At 38.8% G+C, this 24,396-nt stretch overlaps 1 protein-coding gene across 4 annotated transcripts in view; it reads right to left on the minus strand.

Moving 5' to 3' along the window:
- The window catches only part of C2CD6 (C2 calcium dependent domain containing 6), a 62,025-nt gene that overhangs the window by 14,699 nt on the left and 22,930 nt on the right, over positions 1-24,396 (minus strand). For 3 of the 4 annotated variants that reach the window (XM_036320295.1, XM_036320294.1, XM_036320296.1), the window contains 5 exons: positions 21,704-21,770; positions 19,365-19,408; positions 18,049-18,291; positions 7,764-7,821; positions 6,523-6,581 (listed from right to left, as the gene is read on the minus strand). In XM_036320295.1, the coding sequence (XP_036176188.1) occupies positions 6,523-6,581; positions 7,764-7,821; positions 18,049-18,291; positions 19,365-19,408; positions 21,704-21,770 (471 nt within the window). The remainder of the gene's footprint in view (positions 1-6,522; positions 6,582-7,763; positions 7,822-18,048; positions 18,292-19,364; positions 19,409-21,703; positions 21,771-24,396) is intronic. The other variant, XM_036320293.1, reaches the window with a different exon arrangement.

Below are 24,396 nucleotides of genomic sequence, written 5' to 3' on the forward strand. Positions count from 1 at the left end.
CAAATCTTTGACTTGATTCTTGCACTCCTCTGGTCTGCTGTTGGGAGTCTGTATAATATTCTTTATTTCAGTCAGTGTATGCTTAATTTCTAGTTGGTTCTTTATCACAACATCGAGGGTCTCATTAGATTTCTTGAGGATCTCACTATATTTATCGGCGGTCTCACCAGTCTTTTCGAGGGCCTTACTAAATTTACCGGCGGCTTCTAGACAGTTCTTGAGAGACCTTAAAAGTGTGGTTTTGAACTCTATATCCTCCATTTCTGTCATTTGTGTCCTGTTTCTTTGTCTCCACATTTTTTATGCTTTCTTGGTGCACCCCCTTGTGGTCATTGTGAGCAGTCTTGTTGTAGTTAAGCCTTGATTGTTGTAGGTAGTACTGGGGGGATTTGACCTCCAGGCCAACTGGCTGTGAGAATTAGCTGTGTCTGCAGTGGGAGAACTTCTGTCCTCTAGGGAGGTGCTAATCTAGCCTTTGCCTAAGGCTATCCCGCAAATGCCTCTGTTCAGGGCTTGGGCAGGGCGGGTCCCAGGGGATCAACAGGGCGGGCAGAGCGAGCAGTTATGGCTGCTCTCAGTCCCATCCCCAGAGGCTCTGCCTCTCAGTGTCCCAGCAACTGCTGCAAACCTTGGAGAGAAAGCTGCCCTCGAGTTCCGACCGATGCCAGACAGTCCCACTTCTCCCGTTTGAGTCTGGGTCCCCAGAGACTCGCCCGGAACTGGAGCCCAGAGCCTGAGACTCCCTCCTGATTAAAACAGACAACCGTGCCCTCAGCCGCCAGCCCGCTCTGCGTGCACCTCCACACCTTAGTATTTTACTTCCGCACTGCGCGTCCTCTGAGTCTCGGTTTGCTTTTCTCTTTCCTTCTAGTTGTAGAATTTCCCCTCAGCCAGCCTTCCTGTGGTTCTGGGTGATGTCCGTTCCGTCTTTTAGTTGTATTTTTGAAGTGGTTGTGCGAGGCAGCAATCTCCGGTGTTTACCTATGCCGCCATCTTGGTTTCTCCTGGACGGTTTTTTAAATAATCGAGATCTATCTATATTTTTTAAGCTTTATTTTTCAGTTACATTGGACATTCAATATTATTTTATACTAGAGGCCTGGTGCATGGAGTCGTGCACCAGTGGAATCCCTTGGCCTGGCCTGCACTCTCTCACAATCCGGGACCCCTCGGGGGATGTCGGAGGCCCGGTGAACAGATTCGGCCTGATCCCCGCAAACATTTTTTGTCCATTGATTTGATCATATGATTTTTTCCTTTAGTCTGTTGATAGGGTGGATTATGTGGATTGATTTCAAATGTTAAACCAGCCTTCTATATCTGGAATAAATACCACCTGTAATAGGATATAATTATTTTTATACATTGTTGTATTGATGTGTTAATATTTTCATTCCTGATGTTGGTGATTTGCATCTCCTCTCTTTTTGCCTTTGTCAGTCTTGTAGAAGTTTATAAATTTTGTCAATTATTTTGAAAAATTAGCTTTCTTTCATTGATTTTCTCTATATTTTTCTAGTTTTCATTTTTATTGATTTCTGCTATTTATTCTTTCTTTCTAAGTTTCATTTTTCACTTATAGTTTGCATTCAATGTTATTTTGTATTAGTTTCAGATCTATAGCATAGTGGTTATCATATAATCATATATTTTACAAAGTGTTATTATTTCTTTTTTTTTCTTGTTGATTTGGGTTTATTTTGCTTTTGAGGGTAGGAGCTTAGATGATTGATTTTAAAGTTTTCCTTTTCCAATGTACATTTAGTGCTATACTTTTTCTCAGTGCAGTGGTAACTGTGTCTTAATCAATTTTGATATGCTCTATTTTCATTTTTATTCAGCTCCTCTTTGATCCAGGATTATTTAGAAGTATGCTGTTTAACTTCCCAGTGTTCGGGGATTTTCCTGTTGTCTTTCTGTAACTGATTTCTAGTTTGGTTCTGTGTTCTGACAGTGAGACAAGGATGGACCTATATATTGCTACCCCACCCACGTTGTCTACTTCTTCACAGCAGGCTAAGACCCATTAGCTCAAAAACCTGCCAGAGCCACACTTAGTTTCATACACACCCAATTGTTTTAAACATAACCAAAAATAGCATATTTTTAGCTATTTTAGAGCCAGCCTGCTTTGCATACTCCATGAAACTGTGTCCAGAATATGTCAGTTGTAGTTAAGATAAACCTTGAGGGTATAAAGACCCCAAGGCCTCTGATGTCCCCTGGAGTTCTCTAACCCCAGAGACTCCCTTCAAGGTGGCTGAGAAAAATTACCAGGCATGCACAGCCTCATTTATTCTTACTACTAAGTGGGAGAGGGTCTCAGCTGACTATGTAGCCCACTGATACTATGGTGGTGGGAGAATCAGAGCTTTCATCAGTCAGGGATGACAGATCAGCTCCCAGCTAAGCCCCGACAACACTCTCCCAGCTGGGCAATCAGAGCACTGCCTTTTTCTGTGGGTGGAGATGGAAGACAGGCTGCCTGCATTCCCCCACCTAATGGGAAAATCAGAGTGTATCACCTGCTCCCCAGAGGTGGCAGTAGGGGTATGAGATAGAAGACCAACTTCCTGCTTGTACCCACTGATACCATGTATGGGGAGAAAAGCACGGCTTTTCCATTGGTGTTTGGCTGGAGTAGGGTGTGTATTGTCAAAACAAATTTGCTGCTGGCTCCACTTCTGGGTCTCTTGACTAGAAGGAACAGGCTTTCATTGGCGCTTTTTTGTCTGTGCCTATTGGAAACTTCTGGTTGGAGGCTTCTGCAGCATCCTCTTTGGAATATATGGGAGTCAATACGGAAACCAAGTCTTCCTCAAGCCCTGAGATCCCCAGGCAACTCAACTTTTTCTTTCCAAGTTTCAGAGACTTCCTATGCTTGTTTGTTGTGTTGTATGTACATTTTTTCCTGTTAGGGAGGCACCTGGGAGGAATAGGGCTATTCCACCTTGGCAGAACTGAAGTCTCTTCATTTTCACATAAAACTTCTGAGGATTTGTAGGTTTCTTAGCACTGCTATTTAATTGCTCAATGCTCTTATAGTAACACTTTTTTACTTTAAACCAGGGGTCCTCAAACTTTTTAAACAGGGGGCCAGTTCACTGTCCCTCAGACCGTTGGAGGGCTGGACTATAGTTTAAAAAAAAACTATGAACAAATTCCTATGCACACTGCACATATCTTATTTTGAAGTAAAAAAACAAAACAGGAACAAATACAATATTTGTATTTGCATGTGGCCCGCGGGCCGTAGTTTGAGGACCCCTGCTTTAAACAGTAGTAATATCAGATTAATGATTTGTAAGACAAATTGGGATGTCTTTACCTTAGGAATTACAGGGAGATATCATCTTGCTTCCTATTCTGTTGATATATATGAAGGCTGTCCTTTCTTCTCTTTCATTAACCACTGTGCCTCTCCCTAATGCCATGATAAATACCTCTTTCCCTAATCTCTCATTTATCTTTCCTTCCTCCGCATATTTTAAAATGGTAAACTTTTGTATACCATTTATATAAATATTGTGTGTGTATGTGTTTGTGACTGTGACTGTTTCTAACAAAGAAATATACCCATTATTTGCAGGGTTTTTGCTGAGTTGAATACCCTCCTCCCTACCTAGACCTTAACACCCACAATCAAGATCCATGGGGAGTTGTGGAATGCAATTCCCTACATTCATACGTGCCCTTAAGCCTTGGCTGCAGATGATCTTAGAGGGACTGAGGGATGTAGTATATCTGGGAGTAGGAAAATATATTTAGAGTATACTTGTGAGCATTTGCCTAACATTACCAATACCTTTAGGGGGTAGTCCCAGGGCACTTGGCAGACAAACTATTAGTGGCAACAGCAATAAGCCAAAACCCACATGGCAAATAGACAAAATACAACATCTGTCAGATGACAACTTTATACCATGTTGCCAGGTGCAAGAAGATAGAAAGATGAGTGACATAAATATCTTGCCCCAAATATATTAAGGCTGTGATCACATAGTCACGTACAAATGATGGAATAGTGCTCTCTGTGACAAACACCAGAGGTGCCATAGTTAATATGGAGTCAGGCCCAATCTCTAGCCAGATCATCTTTACCTGTCAGTGCTACTTTGCCTATGCCGACTGTACTTTTTAAATTTATCGCTTTTAGAACAATTATGTTGCTGTAATATAATGGTTTCTTCCAAGCAAGTCTTTTCCTCTATCTGGCTATAAGGTCTTTGAAATCGAGAGCTATATTCTTTTCATTTTTGTATCCACCGTATCTTGCACATAGTAGGTACTCATTAAAAACGTGTTTGTTGAGTTCTTAGGTTCCACACAGTGTTCCAGATGCTGGGAAAACAAGATACAGAATTCCCAGCTCTCATAATGCTTACATTCTGGTGAAGAAGACAGACAACTGTGACCTTGTACAATGGCACTTAGGAGATAATTTGTACTTGCCTAGGAGTCTCTAAGTGAGTCCTTTGGAGACCCTTGGGACTGCATATTTCTGATAACATTTAACTTTGTCAAAATATTTTGAGTTGGAGTAGACATAGAATTTCTATTTCTCTAGTCTGCTGGTCCTACCACAATAGGACTGTTTGAAGGCCACTACGATGAGGGTTCAATTCAATTTAACCAACACAACACAATCTGCATGTGCAAGACACTAGAAAATATTTTCATATATTATCTCACTGGGTCATCATTTTGGTTAAAAGGCCTTTCATTACCCATATCTATCCTCCCTGTCTTGCCCCAGGTCCCTGCATTCTTAACAGGATGCTCCAAGGTACTCTATGCCTTCATCTAGTGTGGCTGCATCATAATACCTCGTTTGCTTTTCTGTCAGCCACATTCACTAATGGAGCTTTAGTTACTCAAGATCAGGTGGCAGGAGAAGGTGGTTGATCAAACTCCAATTCCTTTACTATGTGACATGGTACAATTATCTAACCTCACTGAACCTCAGTTTCCACATCTGCAAATGTAATCAATAACAATGCCTATTTTGTTGTGAGGATTAAAAAAAGAATGCTCATAAAAGCTTAATATGTGCTCATCTATAGTATATTATTATTAACTATTAACTAGCACAGTGCCTGCTATATCATAGATATTCAAAGAATTAATCCCCACTTAACTTCCAGTGAATAGGGGTGAGAATGGTGCCACAATCTAGCCTTCTGACTTAAAATCTTGTACTCCTGCTGCAACATGATGCCTTGTAGATATCATGCCATTTCCCCCCTAAATCATGTGCGTTATAGGTGGTATGGACTATCCCCCCCATCCCACACACACACACTATATAGAAGTTTAGGGCAGTAATCTTATGGGATTTTGTCTGTTTTTAGGTGCTTGAATCAGTCTGGAAAAAGTAGTCTAAATACCAAAACATTAAAATTTTCAGGACATTTTAATGGATTATTGGGACAATTGAATATTAGTATTAGTAATGTATTGAAAATTTGGGATTGCTATCCTTAAAGGGACTAATCCCTTTGCATGGAGTCCAAGACATTCTTATATTAAATTCTACTCTACAAAAAGAGTATTCGCATGAGGTTCCAATGTCTGAAATTGAGGCAGTTAAGTCATTAAAAATTGCAAGGAAAAAAAAAATTGCAAGGAAAAGTACTGATGCTTCCTCAGGGGCTCGGAATCTTCTTCCCTGAGTAAGCATGGTCCTTCTCTATTGAGTGCAAAATGTGAAGCCAAGAAAGCTTTCTTTCTCTTCTCACCTTTCATCTCAGTATCTCTTAAAATTATATATACATATATTTTATTGATTTCAGAGAGGAAAGGAGAGGGAGAGATAGAAACATCAATGATGAGAGAGAATCACCCAGAGGCTGCCTCCTGCACACCCCACTTGGGACTGAGCCTGGGTGGGACTGAGCCCCGCAACCTGAATTGAACCGTGACCTCCTGGCTCGCAGGCCTACACTGACCCCATGCCGGCTGGGCTCAGTATTTCTTTCTTGCCTGATCCTCATCCCAAGCCACACAAGCCCTGCTGTATCTCTGAAATACTTACTGCTGGTAGCCTGCATGCAGATAGTTGAATCTTGAACAATTAACCAGTTAATTGCCACGATATTTGAATTTAATTAAAAAAGGTCTGCCACTTGCATCTATAGACGTTTATGGCATACAAACAGTTAAAAATTTTCAAAGAAAGAAATCCAATATCATTAATTTCAGGTATTGATGGGCAATTGGGATGAGAAGAATGGCTTCTTTAAAATTGTTCATATCACAATAGGTGGGCAGAGGTAGTCCATGCTCTCCCGATAATATTGTGAGTTGCTTATTAAGCCATATCTATTTTGGCAGAGGCAGAAGTAAACAATTCAATAGCGTAGTGTGCTAAAGTTAATGCCATATACATATATATATATATATATACATTGCTTTATAATAAATCAACACATTTACAATAAATAAAATAGATGCATGATAAAATTTTAATTCAAAACAATATAAAATGTTAACAATTGTTTTTAGGATATGTTGTCTACTTACTGTTTTTCCTTTTTTATTTGTATTTAGCCATCCACAGTTCTTATCTTGCATTAACTCATCTGAAAAATTTTTTTAAATAATTATATAAGTAAGTTGGCACTTATCGCATTTGACCAGCATGTTCTACACCTGCATCTAACTAATGATTGTGTAGCATAGCTATTAAGAGCGCATGCTCTGGAGCCAGACTGCTTGCTCTCAAATAGTCTCTGTAACTAACGGACCATCTAACTTTGGACATCTTATCTGGACTCTCTCTCAGTTTCCTCACTTGTCAAACAATGAAGATCCTCCTTCATAGGGTTGTTGTGTGATTTAAGGAGCTGAAGCATGTCACACTGTGTGTGGAACACAATAAACATGCAATGAATGCAAATGTTGTTGTTATTGTTACCATGATTACTACTCCTTTTAATCTCTGTCACACTGCGCCCTTGCGTCTGTCACTAATAAATCCAATTACTATTTCAATAGTACTGTTAAAATGCATACAAGTAATTACAATTAAATGTCATCATGCTTTGTACTTTTATGTACAGAAAAGACTGTCTCTTAGTCAGATTATAGTCAATGTTTGTATTGCGTACTTCTATTTTTCTGGCATTTAATGCCATTTCAAAAAATAAAGTAAAAAAAAACACAAAAACTCATCATGCACTCTAGGTGGTTCGCAATGTTTTTGTGGTTGTTAAAAGTGAATCACATTCTTTCCTTAAACCCCAACATGGCACAGCAGGAAACCTCCAGAACTCTGATCCAACACTATTGTTTGATTTGGTTGTTACATGCTCATGCTATACTAGGTGCTAAATATTCCGATTATCACCTTTGGGCTTACTGATATGTTGCATATGTTTTCATAATGATATCACAAAACAACTCTTTGAATCAGAAAAACCTCTTTACTAATAGATCTACAGGATAGCCAACATGTTTATAAACAAAGATAAACATAATAAGTGATTTACTAAATGGTGATGAAAAAAATTAAAAATAAATAGGCTACTAATATTATAATATATAAAAATAAACATTAGCTAGGATTTTAAGGTCACTCGTATGTTGCTTTATTTTCCACTAATATTATAATTCCATAGATTTTTCATGCCAGTTATCACAAAACATAATAGTGTGATTTACATTTTGAAAGTTTTGATAACCATTGTTTTATATGAGTTCATGTTTTCAATTTCACTGAATATTTGAAAATTATAAGAATACATGTACAAATAATAACATACGCATAAAACCAGGGAGCTTTACATATTCATCCAGCATGCTAAATGAACAATATGAACTCTGAAATAAAAACAGACCAGAAAAAGTTAATAGAAACAATAATTAAATATCAGTATAAAATTTAAACTTAGTATTATTGATGGCTATAAATAACTAGAGACCTGGTGCACGGATTCATGCACCAGTGGGGTCCCTTGGCCTGGCCTGTGGGGATGAGGCTGGAGCCAGCAGTCCAACATCCCCCGAGGGATGCGCGAAGCAAGAGGCAGCCAGGGAGGAGCCCAAGCCTGGACTGGGCGCCATGGTGCTCCTGCTCATCCTGGCCCTGCTGCGCCTGCTGCTACCGCTTGGTAGGCTCACGGCCACTCCGCTGCAGTTCTCCGCACACCTATCCTAGGGCAATACTGGTGTGCCCATGACTGAGAAGCAGCCGCAGGCTTGCTCCCAGCCAGTCCCGATGCCAGTCCCGGTCCCAATGGGGGAGTGGCGCACAGGGGGAGTGTCTGTGGGAGAGACTCATGCTGCTGCAGCTGTGCTTGCTAGCAGTGAGCCCTGCGGCACTGGGGGCCCATTGGTCAGCTGAGTGGCACTCCTGCTGTGGGAGCGCACCAACCACTGGGGGCAGCTCCTGCATTGAGTGTCTGCCCCCTGGTGGTCAGTGCGCATCATAGCAACTTATCGAACAGTCGCTTAGGCTTTTATATCTATATATATATATAAAAGGCTAAACAACTGTCCAACCGGTGGACCAGCTGGTAGGTATGATGCGCACTGACCACCAGGGGTCAGACACTCAACACAGGAGCTGCTGAGCGATAGCAACTTTGCAGAATGCCCTCTCGCACTCCGGGACCCCTTGGGGGATGTCAAACTGCTGGTTTTGGCCTGATCCCCTCAGGCCAGGCCGAGGGACCCCACCTGCCAGAGGGACCCCACTCAATCCACAGACGCCCTTTGAGCCTCAGTGCTGCCCCAGGTGGGCCCCCCGGGGAGGGACTGCCAGAGGTTGGCTCCAGGGTATGTCTGGCACATCTCTCACCCAGTCCTGCCACACTGGCCACCTTCTAATTAATTTCCTTTCAATGTGCATGAATCCGTGCACCAGGCCACTAGTATATAGATAATAAAATGAGGTCCAATGTTACATTTGGCTTTATCTCACATAAAGAAAAGAATTCCTTTATAATTCACTAGTACAACTGCAGGTGGTGAGATAACTTACATGGCTGAAACATTGTATTAGTAGGTTTGGAGGTCGGGAATGGCAAGCATTAAAAACCCCACAAATCATGTGATATTACTTTGTACATCATTGACCCCCTCTTGTTCTCTCTAAGCTCTGGAGGTGGGGACTAATAACTTAAAAAATAAAGTAAAAAAGAGAATAACATCAAAGAAAACATATATCAAAAGAGAAGGGAGAAGTGACATTATATAAAATGGTGGAATACAGTGCTCAAAGAATTGGTTTCTCTATTGAAACAAGTATAAATAGTCAAAGACTGACAGATCAATTATTTCAAATTCCAGAATCTAATTTGGGTTTCAAAACTTACAGCAACCAGAGGGCTGGTTAATTTTAAAAGGATAGCTAAATTTTGGTGTTTTAAGAAATCTATTAGGTCATTACCTGGCTACTGAGATAATGGAACAGAGACTTCATGGAAATGACATGGAATACAGTCTTTGCAAAAATAGTTTGAATAAGTCACAAAAGAAATAGGTAAGTGCAGCGCTAAAAAATCAACAATAATATCCCATAATGTGGAGGAGAATAATGTAAGTTATAGAGTTATATTATAATACTTTAAATGCCCAATTTCCATAAAAAATTATAAGGCATACAAATAAACAGGAAATATGGCCCATTCACAGAAAAAGAAAAAGAAAGGATAGAAACAACCCCTGAGAAAATCCAGGCATTGGACTAAACAGACAAAGATATTTTAAAAACTTTCAAAGAGCTAAAAAGAATCACAAAGAACTAAACAAAAACAATGTATATACCATATATATATATATATATATAAAATATGCTAAGTGTCCTTCCCTCCGTCCGGGTGATGACATCACATAGCAATGCCTGGTTTCCTCTCCCTAGCCATGACTAGCCTCCTTGCAGTTTCTTCAGCCCAGAAACACATTAGCCAGGTGGAAACAGTTTACACTGTAACCAAATGTCTGTGAAGCGTTTTCCCATGCCTCATCTCATTTGATCCTCACAGAAGTCTTGGAGTAGGTAGATAGAAGACTCAGTGGAATCCTATTTTATTTTCATTAGCCGGAAAACAGAGATTTAGCAAGTTTAGAAACTTAACCCGACTGAAAAGAAGTAAGAAATGGTGGACCTTGAAAATGATTTCAGGTTTTCTCACTGTGCAGAATATAGTCAAACACTGCTGCAGTTAAATATTTTACCCTTTGTTCTCCCTGCGTGATCTACAATAATAATCTGCTTTGTGTTGATATTTACTGGTGCGTTGCTGACAATTACCTGAAAGAGAAGTTGGGGTGCTTCACTGGGCTGGAAAAAGGTTAGCTAAATCCGAAAGCAGGTTTAATTAAGCAAGCTTGTTCTATATCTATAAAAGGCTAAGTTGACTCGTGCATGCGCGATACACATATAAAGCTCTTGTTGGTGCCAATTGCACGCCTGTGTTTCGATCTGTCATTGTCAATCGCGAATGTGGTTGACACTTCTATTATAGAGAAAGGGCAAATAGCAATATTAAAATACTTCTTCTAATTAATTTCCTTTCAATGTGCACGAATTCATGCACCAGGCCACTAGTTTAAAATAAAGAGAGAGAAATTTTGAAAAGGAACCAAATAGAAATTCTGGATCAGGAAGTATAACTGGAATGAGAAAATTATTCAGGGAGTTTGAGAGCACATGGAAGCAGACAGAAGGCAGAATCAGTGAATTAAAGACAGGAGATCAAAATTATGTATTAAAAAAAAAAGATTCAAGAAAAATGAACAGAGTCTAAAGAACCTTGGGGACAACCATCAATATACACATCATGGGAGTCACAGAAGAGAGAGGAAAGAATATTTGAAGAAATAATGGCCAAGCACTTCCTAAATTTAATGAGAGGCATGAATCTACATCCAAAAATCTTGACAAATTCCAAGAAGGATAAACTCAGAGAGATATATACCAAGACATACTATAATCAAACTACCAAAATACAAAGAGAGAACTTGAAAGCAGCAAGAAAGAAGTGACTCATCATATACAAAAGTTCTTCAATAAGATTAATAGGCATTTTCCATCAGATACAAGGTAAGCAGACAGTGGAGCAACTGATTTTCTTCAGGAGGCAGAAGGAGGAATATGGTTTCCCTAATTGCCACATTGTAAAGCGGAGATTCACTAGGGCCAGGCTGTGTTCTTGAATATATCATTTCCATTTGGAAAGCTTATTGGACCCTTTCCACTTTGATAGGTGCTGAGCCAAACTTGATCCATCCCAAAATGGAAACAACAGGCCAAAGAGTCACAAGGCCTTTACAGATAAGGTGTTTATGAAGTTCAGTAACTCTTGGTACTAGGTACTCAAGGTAATCACTGCTTTCCAAAAGGGGGATACCTGTGAGTTGTGTTCAAGAACAAGTCCAAAACCCCAAGAAGGGTTTTCAGGCAGGGTTTCCAATCAGCACAAAGATCTGTAGCTCACAAGAATTCTTAGGGTTGTTGGACCCCAAAGATAGTGCATCACAGCTTGCTGGACAGCTTTTAATGCAGCTTGTTGGCTTGGGCTCCACTAAAAGGATGCTGATTTATAGGTAAAGCCAATACAAAGGACCAGTAGAATGGCCAAGTGAGGCACTTACTATCTTCCATACTCAGAGTCCAACAAGGTTCTGGGCATCCTCTTATGGAGTTGATGGAAGAGGGTGGGACAAAGAGGCAAGTTTTTCTTTTACTGCCAGAAGGACTAAATGTTACAAATCTGCCCAGGTAATCCCAATAAATTTTACCTGGTAAGTAGACCCATGAATTTTATCATGATTTATTAGCCACTTCTGCTGGTGGAGATGTGATAATACCATATTCAAGGATGTTGAGACTAAGACTTTTGATTTGCTGACCAATAGGACATGATCTATATAGTGAAAGCTATGGATATCAGAGGGACAGCATGTTAAATGCTGACCCATTCACTGGTGACAAATGGCAGGTGAGTAGGTACACCAAGAGGAATACTAAAAATATATGGAAACTCATCTTGATCCTCAGGTATCTGTGGCATAGCACAGGTGGTGACGGCAATGCCCAAGAGAACATACCAAGTGACATCATTCTGTATAATGGATTCACTTATAGTCACAATATCTGGAACAGTTTGGATATGGAAGCAACAACTGGATTCTATTGGTGATAATCTATTGTAAGTCTCCAACTCCATTAGCAAATTTCACTGGGTTGCTGAACTGAGATAATACATCTCTTACTTTCCCTATAGCCTGTAAATCCTTAATGAAGGCTGCTATTGCCCTTTGTTCTCCAAGAATTAGTGCTTGTTAGACCACCTGGGAGGGCACAGGGAGACAAGTTGGGTAGTGACTTACATTTCCCACTAGTATTTCTCTACATGTGGCTCTTCTGATTGCTCTGGCACTTATGGAATGAAGATGAACAAGTATGTAACACAATAATTGCTACTACACATCCAGATATAGAAACAGCAGTATATTCAATTGACCTACAGAGCTCCATCCAGAATGTTACGTTAGTTCCCTTCCCCATTGTGAACCTTGCCAAACCCCATAAGCAGAATCTAAGTGCCTTTGCTTTCCACAGGTGCACATAAGACAGAGACTTGTGCACCCATATCCAATAGAGCTATAAAAGATCGTGGCTCTACCCTCTCTGAAATTCCCCAGCAAACTTGAATGGCTGTATAGAGCCTTCTATCTCCTTCAGGGACAAGGAGACCATGGCTCCATCTCCAATCATGTGTCTCCTTAAGCAGCTGGGATTAGGTTAAGGTGGAAGGGAGGTGACATGGGGTGCAGAAGGAGGAAGCAACTCCATACCACTTAACAGTGCTTCACATTTACTTTTGGTTTTGAGTGGTGTAGCAAGTCATGACTCAATCCAATGAACTGTTGCTGTTGGTCTTTCCAATACTCTATGTTAGGCAGCCAGGTCTTCATAGCTGACAACTTTTACTTCAACTTTGGGAATGCCTTGACAGCAGCCGTATCTACACTGCTTTCTGTAAAGGAACATGAAGTTTGTGTGTCCCTCAGATAACTTGGAATTTGTTTGCGTAGCAGTGAGCTACTCTGTGGTGTCTACTTCAGTCCAAGGCATCTGCTGTCCCATTATCATGATGATATCTCATAAATTCTTGCCTGTTTTCAACATAGAGGCTAGAAGAGTTACCCAGAGCAAGCCAACTGCAAAAATTTGTCTGTATTTCTTTGGTTCCGTTTCTCATTTTTTAGGGTATCACTTTCATCAGCTTTGTGTTCCCAACTGAGGGCAGTGAGAGCCTGAATACTAGTCAAAGTCTGAGCATGTTTTCCCACAAGAATTCATCTGCTCCAGGGAAATCTCCTGGGAGGACCAAAACTACGTTATAGCAGCCAAAACTCACCACAAAAAACTGAGATGTTTTACTGTTGTTTTGAAATGGGTGTAAGATTGACACTATATACTGCAGAGTAGTTGGCCATAAGATGGCCCAGCTGTTGCCACTGTTCCTTTACAGGTATCACACAGTCTGTACACTCATCTCCCAAGCAAACCAGCCAAAGTTCTAATGATTCACTTGTTTTCTGTCCATGGCAGTCATGAATTCCTGTTCTGTCATCCTCAGTGTAGGTCTGCATCTCTGTAACTGTTGTCAAAGAGCAGAATCTTCTCACTGAGGACAGACCTTGGTACCAATTGTAAAAATGGAACAGATCATCAGATTGGCAAGGAAGTCTTCCCACCTGGAGGATAATTAGCAACAACCAGGGCACTGTTCAGGCAGCTGAATCTATTTCTCCACAGTTGGCTTGCAACTACCTCTCCAATTCCCCCTCATTAACAGGCAATGAAGTGGAGGACTATTTATTGCCCAATTCATCATACAATTTGGTCAGCATATTCACCTACCAATTCCCATAGCTTCCCCTAAATCCAATTGATCAGACACAAAGTCCTTGTCCTGCTTCTTTCAGAAAGCCACGTCTGAAAGTATCCCATCTTGTCACCAAAGCTGTCAAGAACTTGCCCTACGTATAAGCTAACAACTTAGCCTGCCATGGTTCCGAGCATGCTGATAGAAGACATGAGTCTCTTGAGTCAGAGACAAAGGACAGATTATTACTTAGAGCAATCACAGTAACCATCAGTTCCTCAAGCCCTAGTTCCCACAAGGGGATCCGAAGAGGGTTGGATCACAACTGCACATGCAATGGATTACTTTACAGGAAAGGAATCCTTGCGCCTCTCACAAGATGTGCAGAGAGGCAAGAGAATCAGAGAGTGGCTTCCGACAATATGGAAAAATTTATGTAATGAGGTTCATCACATATTAACTATTGGCACTGATAATTTCTGGGTGGGGGCTTTATAGGCTCTTATTTTTTTGTATTTCTTTTGGCGGGGGGACTGCTTGAAGAATCATAAGCACACATCATTTTCAACTCTGTACTTTAAAAAAATCATTATGAACATTCCAGTCAAGATAATAACGAGTTTTTACAAAGCTCCTATGAAATGAGCAGAGAAAATAGAGAAAACTCTGTATGCATTTAAAAAACTGAGAAGATTACTAGTTAGAGTTAGGGCAGGAATTAAGAGTTCCTCTAAAATGGTTCAACTAAAGAAACTTTAAAATAAATGAAAGGTGTGTGTACAGATAAGAAACCAATAAGGGATTTAGATAGCAACAGTGCGATGTTACCACTCCAACCAGAGCCCAGTGTTAGCTGGAGGCACGGAGGTGGGGCCCCCCAGTAGTAGCTGTGCATGTGAAGGAAAATTCATTGTAAGAATCAGCACCAATAGGAAGACAGTGGGACAGAAAACCCCAACCTTTCTCTTCCCTCCTCCCTTCCAATGTCCTGCCATGCCTGCCATGTGCTGGACATAACTGGAAGTCAACTAGAAAGAGAATCTAGTGAGGCAGCTCATAGGGTATGGGCAAAGATAAAAATGGTTAGAAATTTTAAAATGATCTATTTCAAAAGAGGGTCTATTAGGACCAATTGGAAAAGTTCCCTTTACTCCAAAAATCATGGGAACTATTTTTATCTTTTATAGTCTCAATTAGTTTAAAAATTCATTGTATCTATGAAGAGAAAGCATATAGATTAGAAAAACTTCAAAGTGAAAAAAACTGAATTAAAAAAGATAGAGGATAAAATAATTGTAAGGTCCATTTCACACACATGGCTTGCGTTGATTCAAAGTGCAGAATAATCAAAGACAGAGTTTGGGAGATCATGGCATATCTCCCATCTGTCCATCAGGCATTACTCAAGGATTAAAATTTCATAAATAGAATTCACAGCTTCGTTAAGGAAATGAAATTTAATGGGTGAGCAGATATTAGTGATATTGCATATATCACTTCCCGCCTTTAATCCTAGAATCTTTAAATTCAAGAGACTCAAACATAATGGGAGTCCTATCACTACTCTTTATGGGATGTGGAATTAATCTAGCTGCCTGATGCCTGGTATTTTCTATGCTAGAGCTAGGTAGATTATTCTCCTGAAGAGTATTAAAATAATTTGCAATTCCTATGACCAGGTGATTTTGATTAATCCATACGAAGAGGTCCAGAGTTATAATATATTCAGAGATTCTAAAAAATGCAATACCCTGCAGTATTTGTAACTAATGAACTAATTCAAAAAATATTTGTTGAGTGCCTATCATGGACTTATCACTATTCTAAATGGTAAGACACTGTGGTAAGAATACTAGTATATCACTACCATCTAGAATTAAAATCGAGTGGAAATGACAGACAATAAAACAAGTAATATGACACCAGGTAATGAGACTTGAAGAAAAAGCAATAGGGATGGGGTGACTGGGTGATTATTGGTCAGAGAAGCCCCCTCTAAGGAGGGAACAGCTGAATAGGGACTTGATGTGAATAAAGGAACCCTGAGAAGATCTAGGGGGAAAGCATCCCAGTTGAGGAGAATAATTGTGGCACTACTGCTAACTGATTGCACAATAACCACTCCCCATACTATCTTGTTTCTGACAGAACCTGAATTTTGCTTGTAACAGCAATGTTTATAGTACAAAATTCTTCTTTGAAGCTAGAGATAGTCATGTGATCCAATTCTACTCAAGGAGACACAAAATCTACAGGGAGATTACTGGTTAAACTTCTGTTTTTTAAATTTATTTAATTTATTGGGGTACAGGTTTCAAGCGTACAACTCGAAAAACATAATCTACACACTGTATTGTGCACCCATCACCTTAAGCAAAGTCTCTTTCTGTCCCTATTTATTTCCCCTTTGCCCATCTACTCCCACCCCTTCTCTCTGGCTATCACCAACTATTGTCTGTGTGTATGTTTTACACATATACATAAATTGTTTTTTGCTCAATCTCTTTATCTTCTTTCATCCAGTCCCCCAACCCTGGCCAGGTAGCTCAGCTGGTTAGAGCATCATCCCAATACGCCAAACTTCTGTTTCTTTGTAAAAATAAAAGGGAGCCGTTGGAAAAGAAATACTTGATTGTTCCACCCCACATTCTTTCACCTGCCTTGATCCATTTATGATGCCCAGGGCTAAAGCAACATCTTATGATCATGAAGTGTCAAGCATGAGCATAAAAAGAGGAGGAGGAGGAGGGGAGAGGAAGAAGGGAGGAAGGGGAGGAAGAGGGGGAGGAGGAGGGAAGGGGGAGGGGGAGGAAGAGGGGGAGGAGGAAGGGGAAGAAGAGGAGAAGAGGAAGAAGAAGAGGAGAAAGAAGAAGAGAAGGAAGAGGAGGAAGAAGAAGTGGAGGGAGAGAAGGAGGAAGAAGAAGAGTAAGAAAACAAAAGAGGTTCCTGGTTTTTTTATGGCACTGTTAAGCCATTGAGTCAATGCCCAAAAATCCTCACCTCATGACTTCATTACTCAGGGCCCAAAGGCATTTTGAGTAAAACATAGTTTCAAGGTCTAGATCACAGGATGTGGCTGTAAGAACTGTTGTTAAGACCTCAAAAAAAGATTTAAGATGGTATCAAAGACCAACTCAGACCAAAAATATTCTAAGTATCTTCGGGTGCATAGACAGGAGAGCTTCTAAGATTTTTAAGGATATGGTGCTATAAAGAACCTTGACTATGAGCCAAAGGAAAATAGCCTGCCTTGAAGATATTTAGAGATGTAACATTTGGCTGGGGTCATAAGTTGACACATAGGAAGCTCACAAGATCTTTAAGCTAACCATAGCATCTTGGACTGAAAGGAACAGAGACAATTTAAAGTGAAAAGAGGGTCTGAACTTACAGCTTTCTACAGACAAGACATGAGCTACAAAACAACTCAGTCACAAATATAAGCTCATTTTTAGGGGGAAAAAGGATCATTCAGAAGGTAAAGCCAAGTCCCAAGGACAGAGCCAGGAATTTGAGTTGGTATGGCCCACTCACCGCCTTCACTTTCCCCTTCCTCCACCTTCAGAATATGGCAGTTTCCTGACCCTGACTCACTCATGTATGCAGGGGACAGATAACTGGTATCTTCAGTTCACAGAGAAGCCATACTCAGGAAGCCTCTTTCTTGAGGCTGACTTAGATGCTGATCTGATTTAGATGTTGAAATTCTGTATCTCAAGCCTAACCCTGGTGCAGTAGAGTATGAGCCTAAGGATCTTGGAAAAGAAAAGTGATCAGAGATACCAGTAACAGAAGTTAGTCCCATGGGTTGTTGTAAAATTCAGCTTAAAGTATAACAACAATAACAAAATGTAAATTTAAAGGATATTTAGAAGCCTGGAAAGTTATTTCAGTGTAAATTTTTAATAAAACTGTTATACGCTTTTTTCCCTCTTTCCTTGATGAGTATAAATAGGGTAGGAATGTTTACTATACTTAGACACACTTCTGCTTGGAGACATTTTCAATTTATTTGTATTTAATTTGTTATTTTAAATGAATTGATTTTGTTTTTCCCAGTCTTATACTTCTAAGATGAGGGCAAATACCCTCTTCCTTCTAGCTAAGCTTAGATTGCTACTTTCCCACCCAATTTCTGTTGGAGATGAATTTAAATTCCCCCTTTATTTTACTTGGATTTACTATTAGCAATATTTTTCAACATTACCTGTGATGTAGATGATTCTCGTTTTAAAATGCTTGGATATTTATCCAATAATTTTCCTTCTGGTTGCAAGGGTTTAGTATGCAGTTTTCTGTCTGTTACAGGTTCATATTGGTGTTCCTCTAAAGGTATCATTTTGTTCCCTTCGGTTATTGTCAGGTTAGGAATAGTGAACAATTGAGCAGCTCCTTGTTTTGCTGGTTCATCCCTTTTAGGACCAAACGCCTTTGAGTTATCTCCATCCTGCTGGTTCAGAGTTGGTAGAGTCAGGCCTTTCTTATCATCATTACCCAGTAACTAAAAAATATATCCATAGAACAAGCTACCAATTAATCATTCCTGACTAGAAATATTTGAAACTAATAAAACTGGACTTAAAATCATTTGTACCCTTATCCATTATCATAACAAGTTACCATTAATATTTGTAAATTATTACAGTCCTTATAAAAGAATTGAGCAATTCTCTACTTGCCTGAAAACATGGACTAGTCTCCATAACAATGATCATACTACTTTATAAATCAGTGGTTCTCATATATTCAGATGTTATAAATCAGCAACATCTCAAAAAAGAAGATAGTATAACATTTTACTGTTATACTATCACCAACATATCATAAAAATAAAGGGCATTTTTAATAGCAAAATAGTACAAGGAATGGTATCTTATAATAAAGGACTATTAAACTAAATAAACTGAGATGTATGAAAAATTCTCTATCTTTCCCCCCGCCCCTCTCTCTCTCCCTGGACTGAGGGAAATAGTACATATTAACTCTCTTCAACTGATATTTGACCCAAAGGTGAAAATCATCAAATCCCATTTGTCAAGTAATGGGAAGAATCTTTTATTTCTTATTGGTTTACAAAGGAATTCACTACTTTATGGAGTGTGCTTCTGTAAAATTAGATAAAAAGCAAATAATACCATGTGAACTCTATTTCTACTATAATATATAGATTATTATTACATAGAGAAAAAGTAAAGAATGTGGTTAGGTCTGCGGCATCCATTTCTAAGGTCATTGTGCAGAACTTGATGCTTTTTCTTTTATGTGCCCCCCTTCTTTTTGTCCCCTATCTTCATAGGTATTTTTAAATGTTACTATTTTATGCTAAAACTTCTCTTTTAAGAGTATAATTTTACTTAAGTAAGTCATGTAACTGTAACGATATTGCCATAACAAAAATAACAGGATAAACTGAATAACTTTTTGAGTGCTTTTATTTCCATCTGTAAATATTTCTTCATTTATGAATATTTCATCCCTTTAAAAAAAAATGACTATTAGAAGTTGTCTTCCAAGTTCCCTTACCTCAGTTGGAATAGTTTCAACTTCCTTATTTATATGAGAGATATCTGTTAAATTAACAGAATATTTTATTATATAGAAAATAAACATATTTTTATGTAAACTAATAAATTATTATTATAATATTTTTTTCACCAAGAATGAAGAACAATTTAAATCAAGTAAATCAAGGTAGCTATTCAAACAAACACTATTTAATAAAAACAGACTGATGAATCTCTTGGAAGATCAGGGAGAATGTACAAGTGTGAAGGTAAAATGAAAATATGTAAAGTGATGAGATTTCAGATTCACCAATTAAGACATAAAAACAAGTATTCAGTGTATTTTGCTAAAAGTCAAAAGGAAATAAAATAAATCCCAAATGGTCGGTGTTAAGGTTGGGATTGGAAAAAGAGTGAAAAAAGACCATTCAAGAGAGGCTGAATAAAGCACTTGTGAACTTTTTCTAGAAATACGAAGGATACATTTTAGCAAAGAGAAAAGGAAAACCTGAAAGGAAGAGAGAGGGAATAAAGAATTGAGACACAAAGGAATGAAGTCTAGCAAAAAAAATTTATATGGTCATTATTAGCTGCATGATTGTGCTCAGCTCATTTTTCTGAGCCTTGCCTTTCTCACATATAAAATAAGCTAATGATATCTTGTAGATATGACACCAATATATGTAAGATGTGAGCAACCATAAGGTTAAATGCTCAAACTCAATCCTCACCATTTATCGGCTATGTGACCACTGATTGGTTTGATCCTCAGTTTTTCATCTGTAAAAATGTCATTAATACAGAGAGTCCTCGGGTACTCTCTGTACATTGTTTCGTGGTTACTTCGCCATCTCCCATTTATTTATTAAGAAAAAAGTTTCGTCATTTTGACGTATGTAATATGTGCTTTGTGTTTTTTATCATTTATTTACCACAAGTAAAGGTCAGGAATTATCTTTCTTTTAAATTTTTTTTAGTTTCACTTCATTGCTGCTGTGTATGTGTTCCCTGGGTGTGACTTAGGTGCTTATGTAGGTGGGTTCCGACTTACTGCGAAAATCGCCTTATGTTGCGCCGTAGGAATGGATCTCCGTCGTAACCCGAGGACCTACTGTAATAGTTGCCCTCAATTGACTGCTGTGAGGATTGATTTATAGAACCCAAGTAAAGTGCCTACAACACTGCGATCAATAAACGTTAGCTATGCCCTCGCTAGCTTAGCTCAGTGGGTAGTGTTGGCCTATGGACCAACAGGTCATGGGTTCGATTCTGATCAAGGGCACGTACCTCCATTGCAGGCTCCTTCCTGGTGGGGCCCTGGTCGGGGCTCATGCAGGAGGCAACCAATTAATGTGTTTCTCTCACATTGATATTTCTCTCTGTCTTTCCCCCTCTTCCACTCTCTCTAAAAAACAATGAATACCCTTGGGTGAGGAAATAAATAAATATTCGCTATAACTATAGGAAACCATAGTTATACCAAAAGGAAAGAAGTCACTAGATGATCCAATGGGACTTGAAATAAGCTCTTTGGATAAGTGGAAAAAATTAATTAAAAAAGGAAAAGATGGCCACCACCAGTGAGTGAAAGAGGCAAGCATCCTTCTTAAGCAGTGACACTGCCGAGAGAAATGTGATTCCTCTGCACCTAAAATGTGAATGTTTCAGGCGAAGAGTGAGCAAAAGATGCAGCAGCTCTGCCAGGCGGTTGACCTCAGAGGTTAGGAAAGGAACAGAGATGCCTGATGCAGCCAGGGAAGGAGAGGTAGAGAAGTAGAAAAGTCACCTGTGACCAAAGTCTTATAACGATGTACTTAATCCATACCTTCAGAATTTAAGATTTTTAAGATATGGTATTATGCATCCATTTTAACTTTCTAAATAAAACTTTTTACAGAGATTTTTTTCAAAAAGATTGCATGACAGTTTTTTCCATTAATTAAATATCTTACTGATACTTGTAGTATGTTTGCAAATTTAATGCTAATTAATTTATTCCCCCCTTTCTCTTTCACACACCACACACACACACACCTCTACATAAGAGAGACAATAGCTCTACAGTTAACAATGTTTAAAATTCCTTTTCATAGGTCATAGTTAAAATTTAACTTTTTTCTTGTCCTTAAAGTAGGAAAGGAACATTAAAAATTAAAATAACTGAATTAAGTCTAAGTCTTTTCTTCGGAGTGTTACAAAAGAAATACTATGTACTTAAGCTATAATGAGAGGCATATTTATTCCCTATCAAAATATGAAATCCACTTAAAGCAAATTACTAATTTTATATCTGTGATATAGCTACCCTGTTTTTAATTATCTTAATAATAAACACAAAAAGTAAACTAGTTTCTTAACCTGATGTTACAGTATCTTCAGGCTTCTTTTCAAATTGGCTCTCAGGTACCTCATAGGTATTACTTTCCTAGAAGGAAAAAAAGATAAAGAAAGAAAAGAAGGGAAGAAGGAAGGGGAAGGGGAAGGGGAAGGGGAAGGGGAAGGGGAAGGGGAAGGGGAAGGGGAAGGGGAAGGGGAAGGGGAAGGGGAAGGGGAAGGGGAAGGGGAAGGGGAAGGGGAAGGGAAGGGGAAGGGAAGGGAAGGGGAAGGGAAGGAAGGGAGGGAGGAAGGAAGGGAAAAATATATTAGACAGTTTAAAGAGCTAAACGTTTTTCTCTGCCTTCATAACTTTTAATACATATTTTTAATGTACAGAAGACAAGAAGGATATGGGTCTGTGAGAAAAGCAAACCAAACAGCACTATTTTAAAGAGAGGGAGATCTGGCTAGGACTTGAAGGTCCAGGGAGAGGATACCCAGGAATTGATAGGGTATTTAGTAATAATGATTGTATGAGAGAAAAAGATTATAAGATAAATGACATAATGTAACTTCAAGGACTGTGAGAGGAAACAGATGACCTTTTTATTAAAATACATTAAGGCCTATGAGTTGATAGGTGATGTGAATCTTTACAAAATTCCAAGAAGAATTATAAGGTAGAGTAATCACATTTATAAAATACTGATTTTTTAATAAGAACCCAAAGTCCATAGTCCCTTTAATGAAGAACCCCCAAAACTTTCCTAAAATATCCATTCACTTTGGTAATGCTAATCAATTTATTCCATAGCAGCGGAACTCTGCCCAATGATAGCAGAGGTATTAAAAATCATGAATATGCTAATATGTTATAACTACCATTTCATTTCATTGGTTTATCTATCTACTGAAATCCCTGTGAATCCTCATTGCCAGATAAAAATAGAGGTTAGACTACATTTCTAAACATTAAACCTTACTTACATATCTGATAAGGGTCTAAATTTGTAAAGAACTCTTACAACTCATCAATAAAAATACAAATAACACAGTTTTTAAAATTAGCAATGGATTTGAATAAACATTTATCCAAGAAGACATACAAATGACCAGTAAGCACATGAAAAGAAGCTACATCATTGGTCATTAGAGAAATGCAAATCAAAACTACAATGAGATACCACTTCAAAATCACTACAACAGCTATATTTTTTAAAAGGGAAAGTAGCCGAAACCGGTTTGGCTCAGTGGATAGAGCGTCGGCCTGCGGACTGAAGGGTCCCGGGTTCGATTCCGGTCAAGGGCATGTGCCTGGGTTGCGGGCATATCCCCAGTGGGAGATGTGCAGGAGGCAGCTGATCGATGTTTCTCTCTCATCGATGTTTCTAACTCTCTATCTCTCTCCCTTCCTCTCTGTAAAAAATCAATAAAATATATTTAAAAAAAAATAAAAAATAAAAGGGAAAGTAAATGTTGGAGAAGATGTTGAACTCTCATGCATTGCTAGTTGAAGGTAAAATTGTGCAGCTGCTGTGGAAAATAGTTTGGTAATTCCTAAAAAAGTTAAACAGGGAATTACTATGTGATCCAGCAATTCCACTCCATGTATATCCCCCATCACCACCACCAAATTAAAAACATATGCTCACATAAAAACCTGTACACAAATGTTCATACGAGCATTATTCATAATAGCTACCAAGTGGAAACAACCTAATGCCTATCAGCTGAAGAACAGATAAATAAAATGCTGTATATCTATACAATGGAATATTATTTGGCAATATAAGAAATAAAGTATTGATACATGCTACAACAAAGATGAACCTTGAAAATACTATGCTAAGTTAAAAAAGCAAGTCATACAGGACCATGTATGATTTCATTTATAAAAATATCTGAAACATGCAAACCACAGAGACTGAACGTAAGGCTAAGGAACATGGGAACTTGAAGGATGTAGAGGTGTGGGGTTTTTTGGGGGGGGTAATGAAAATGTTCTAAAATTGATTGTAACAATGGACACACAACTCCATGAATATACTAAGGGTCACTGAATTGTACACTATTATATTTTTAAGTAATCTTGTATTGATGCTTTGAGAGAAGGTAACATTCTTTTTTTGTTTTAAAATGTTGTTTTATTTTTATTGATTTCAGAGAGGAAGGGAGAGGGAGAGAGAGATAGAAACATCAATGATGAGAGAGAATCATTGATTGGCTGCCTCCTGCATGCCCCCTACTGGGGATCGGGCCCACAACCCAGACATGTGCCCTTGACCAGAAAGGAACCCGGGACCCTTCGGTCCACAGGCTGATACTCTATCCACTAAGCCAAACTGGCTAGGGCGAATTGTACACTTTAAATGGGTGAATTATATACTATACAAATTATATCTCAACAAGCTGTTAAAATACTAAACCTTATAAATTATCAATCAATATTTATTGAATGTCACATTATCAAAGTAGTAGAGTGCATGAACCATAAATAACATTTTTTATATCAAGAACATAAATAATTCTTGATCATCACTTTTAATTATCATAATCTTTTAAAATAAAAATTATTAAAAGTTCTGAGAGAACCAAGATGGCGGCATAGGTTAATGCCAGAGTTTGCTGCCTTGAACAACTACTTCAAAAGTGAAACTAAAAGACGGAAGGGACATCACCCAGAACCACAGGAACGCTGGCTGAGTGGAAGTCCTACAACTAGGAGGAAAGAGAAA

Source organism: Myotis myotis, unplaced genomic scaffold (genome assembly GCF_014108235.1).
Source record: "Myotis myotis isolate mMyoMyo1 unplaced genomic scaffold, mMyoMyo1.p scaffold_m19_p_8, whole genome shotgun sequence".
Classification (NCBI taxonomy): domain Eukaryota; kingdom Metazoa; phylum Chordata; class Mammalia; order Chiroptera; family Vespertilionidae; genus Myotis; species Myotis myotis.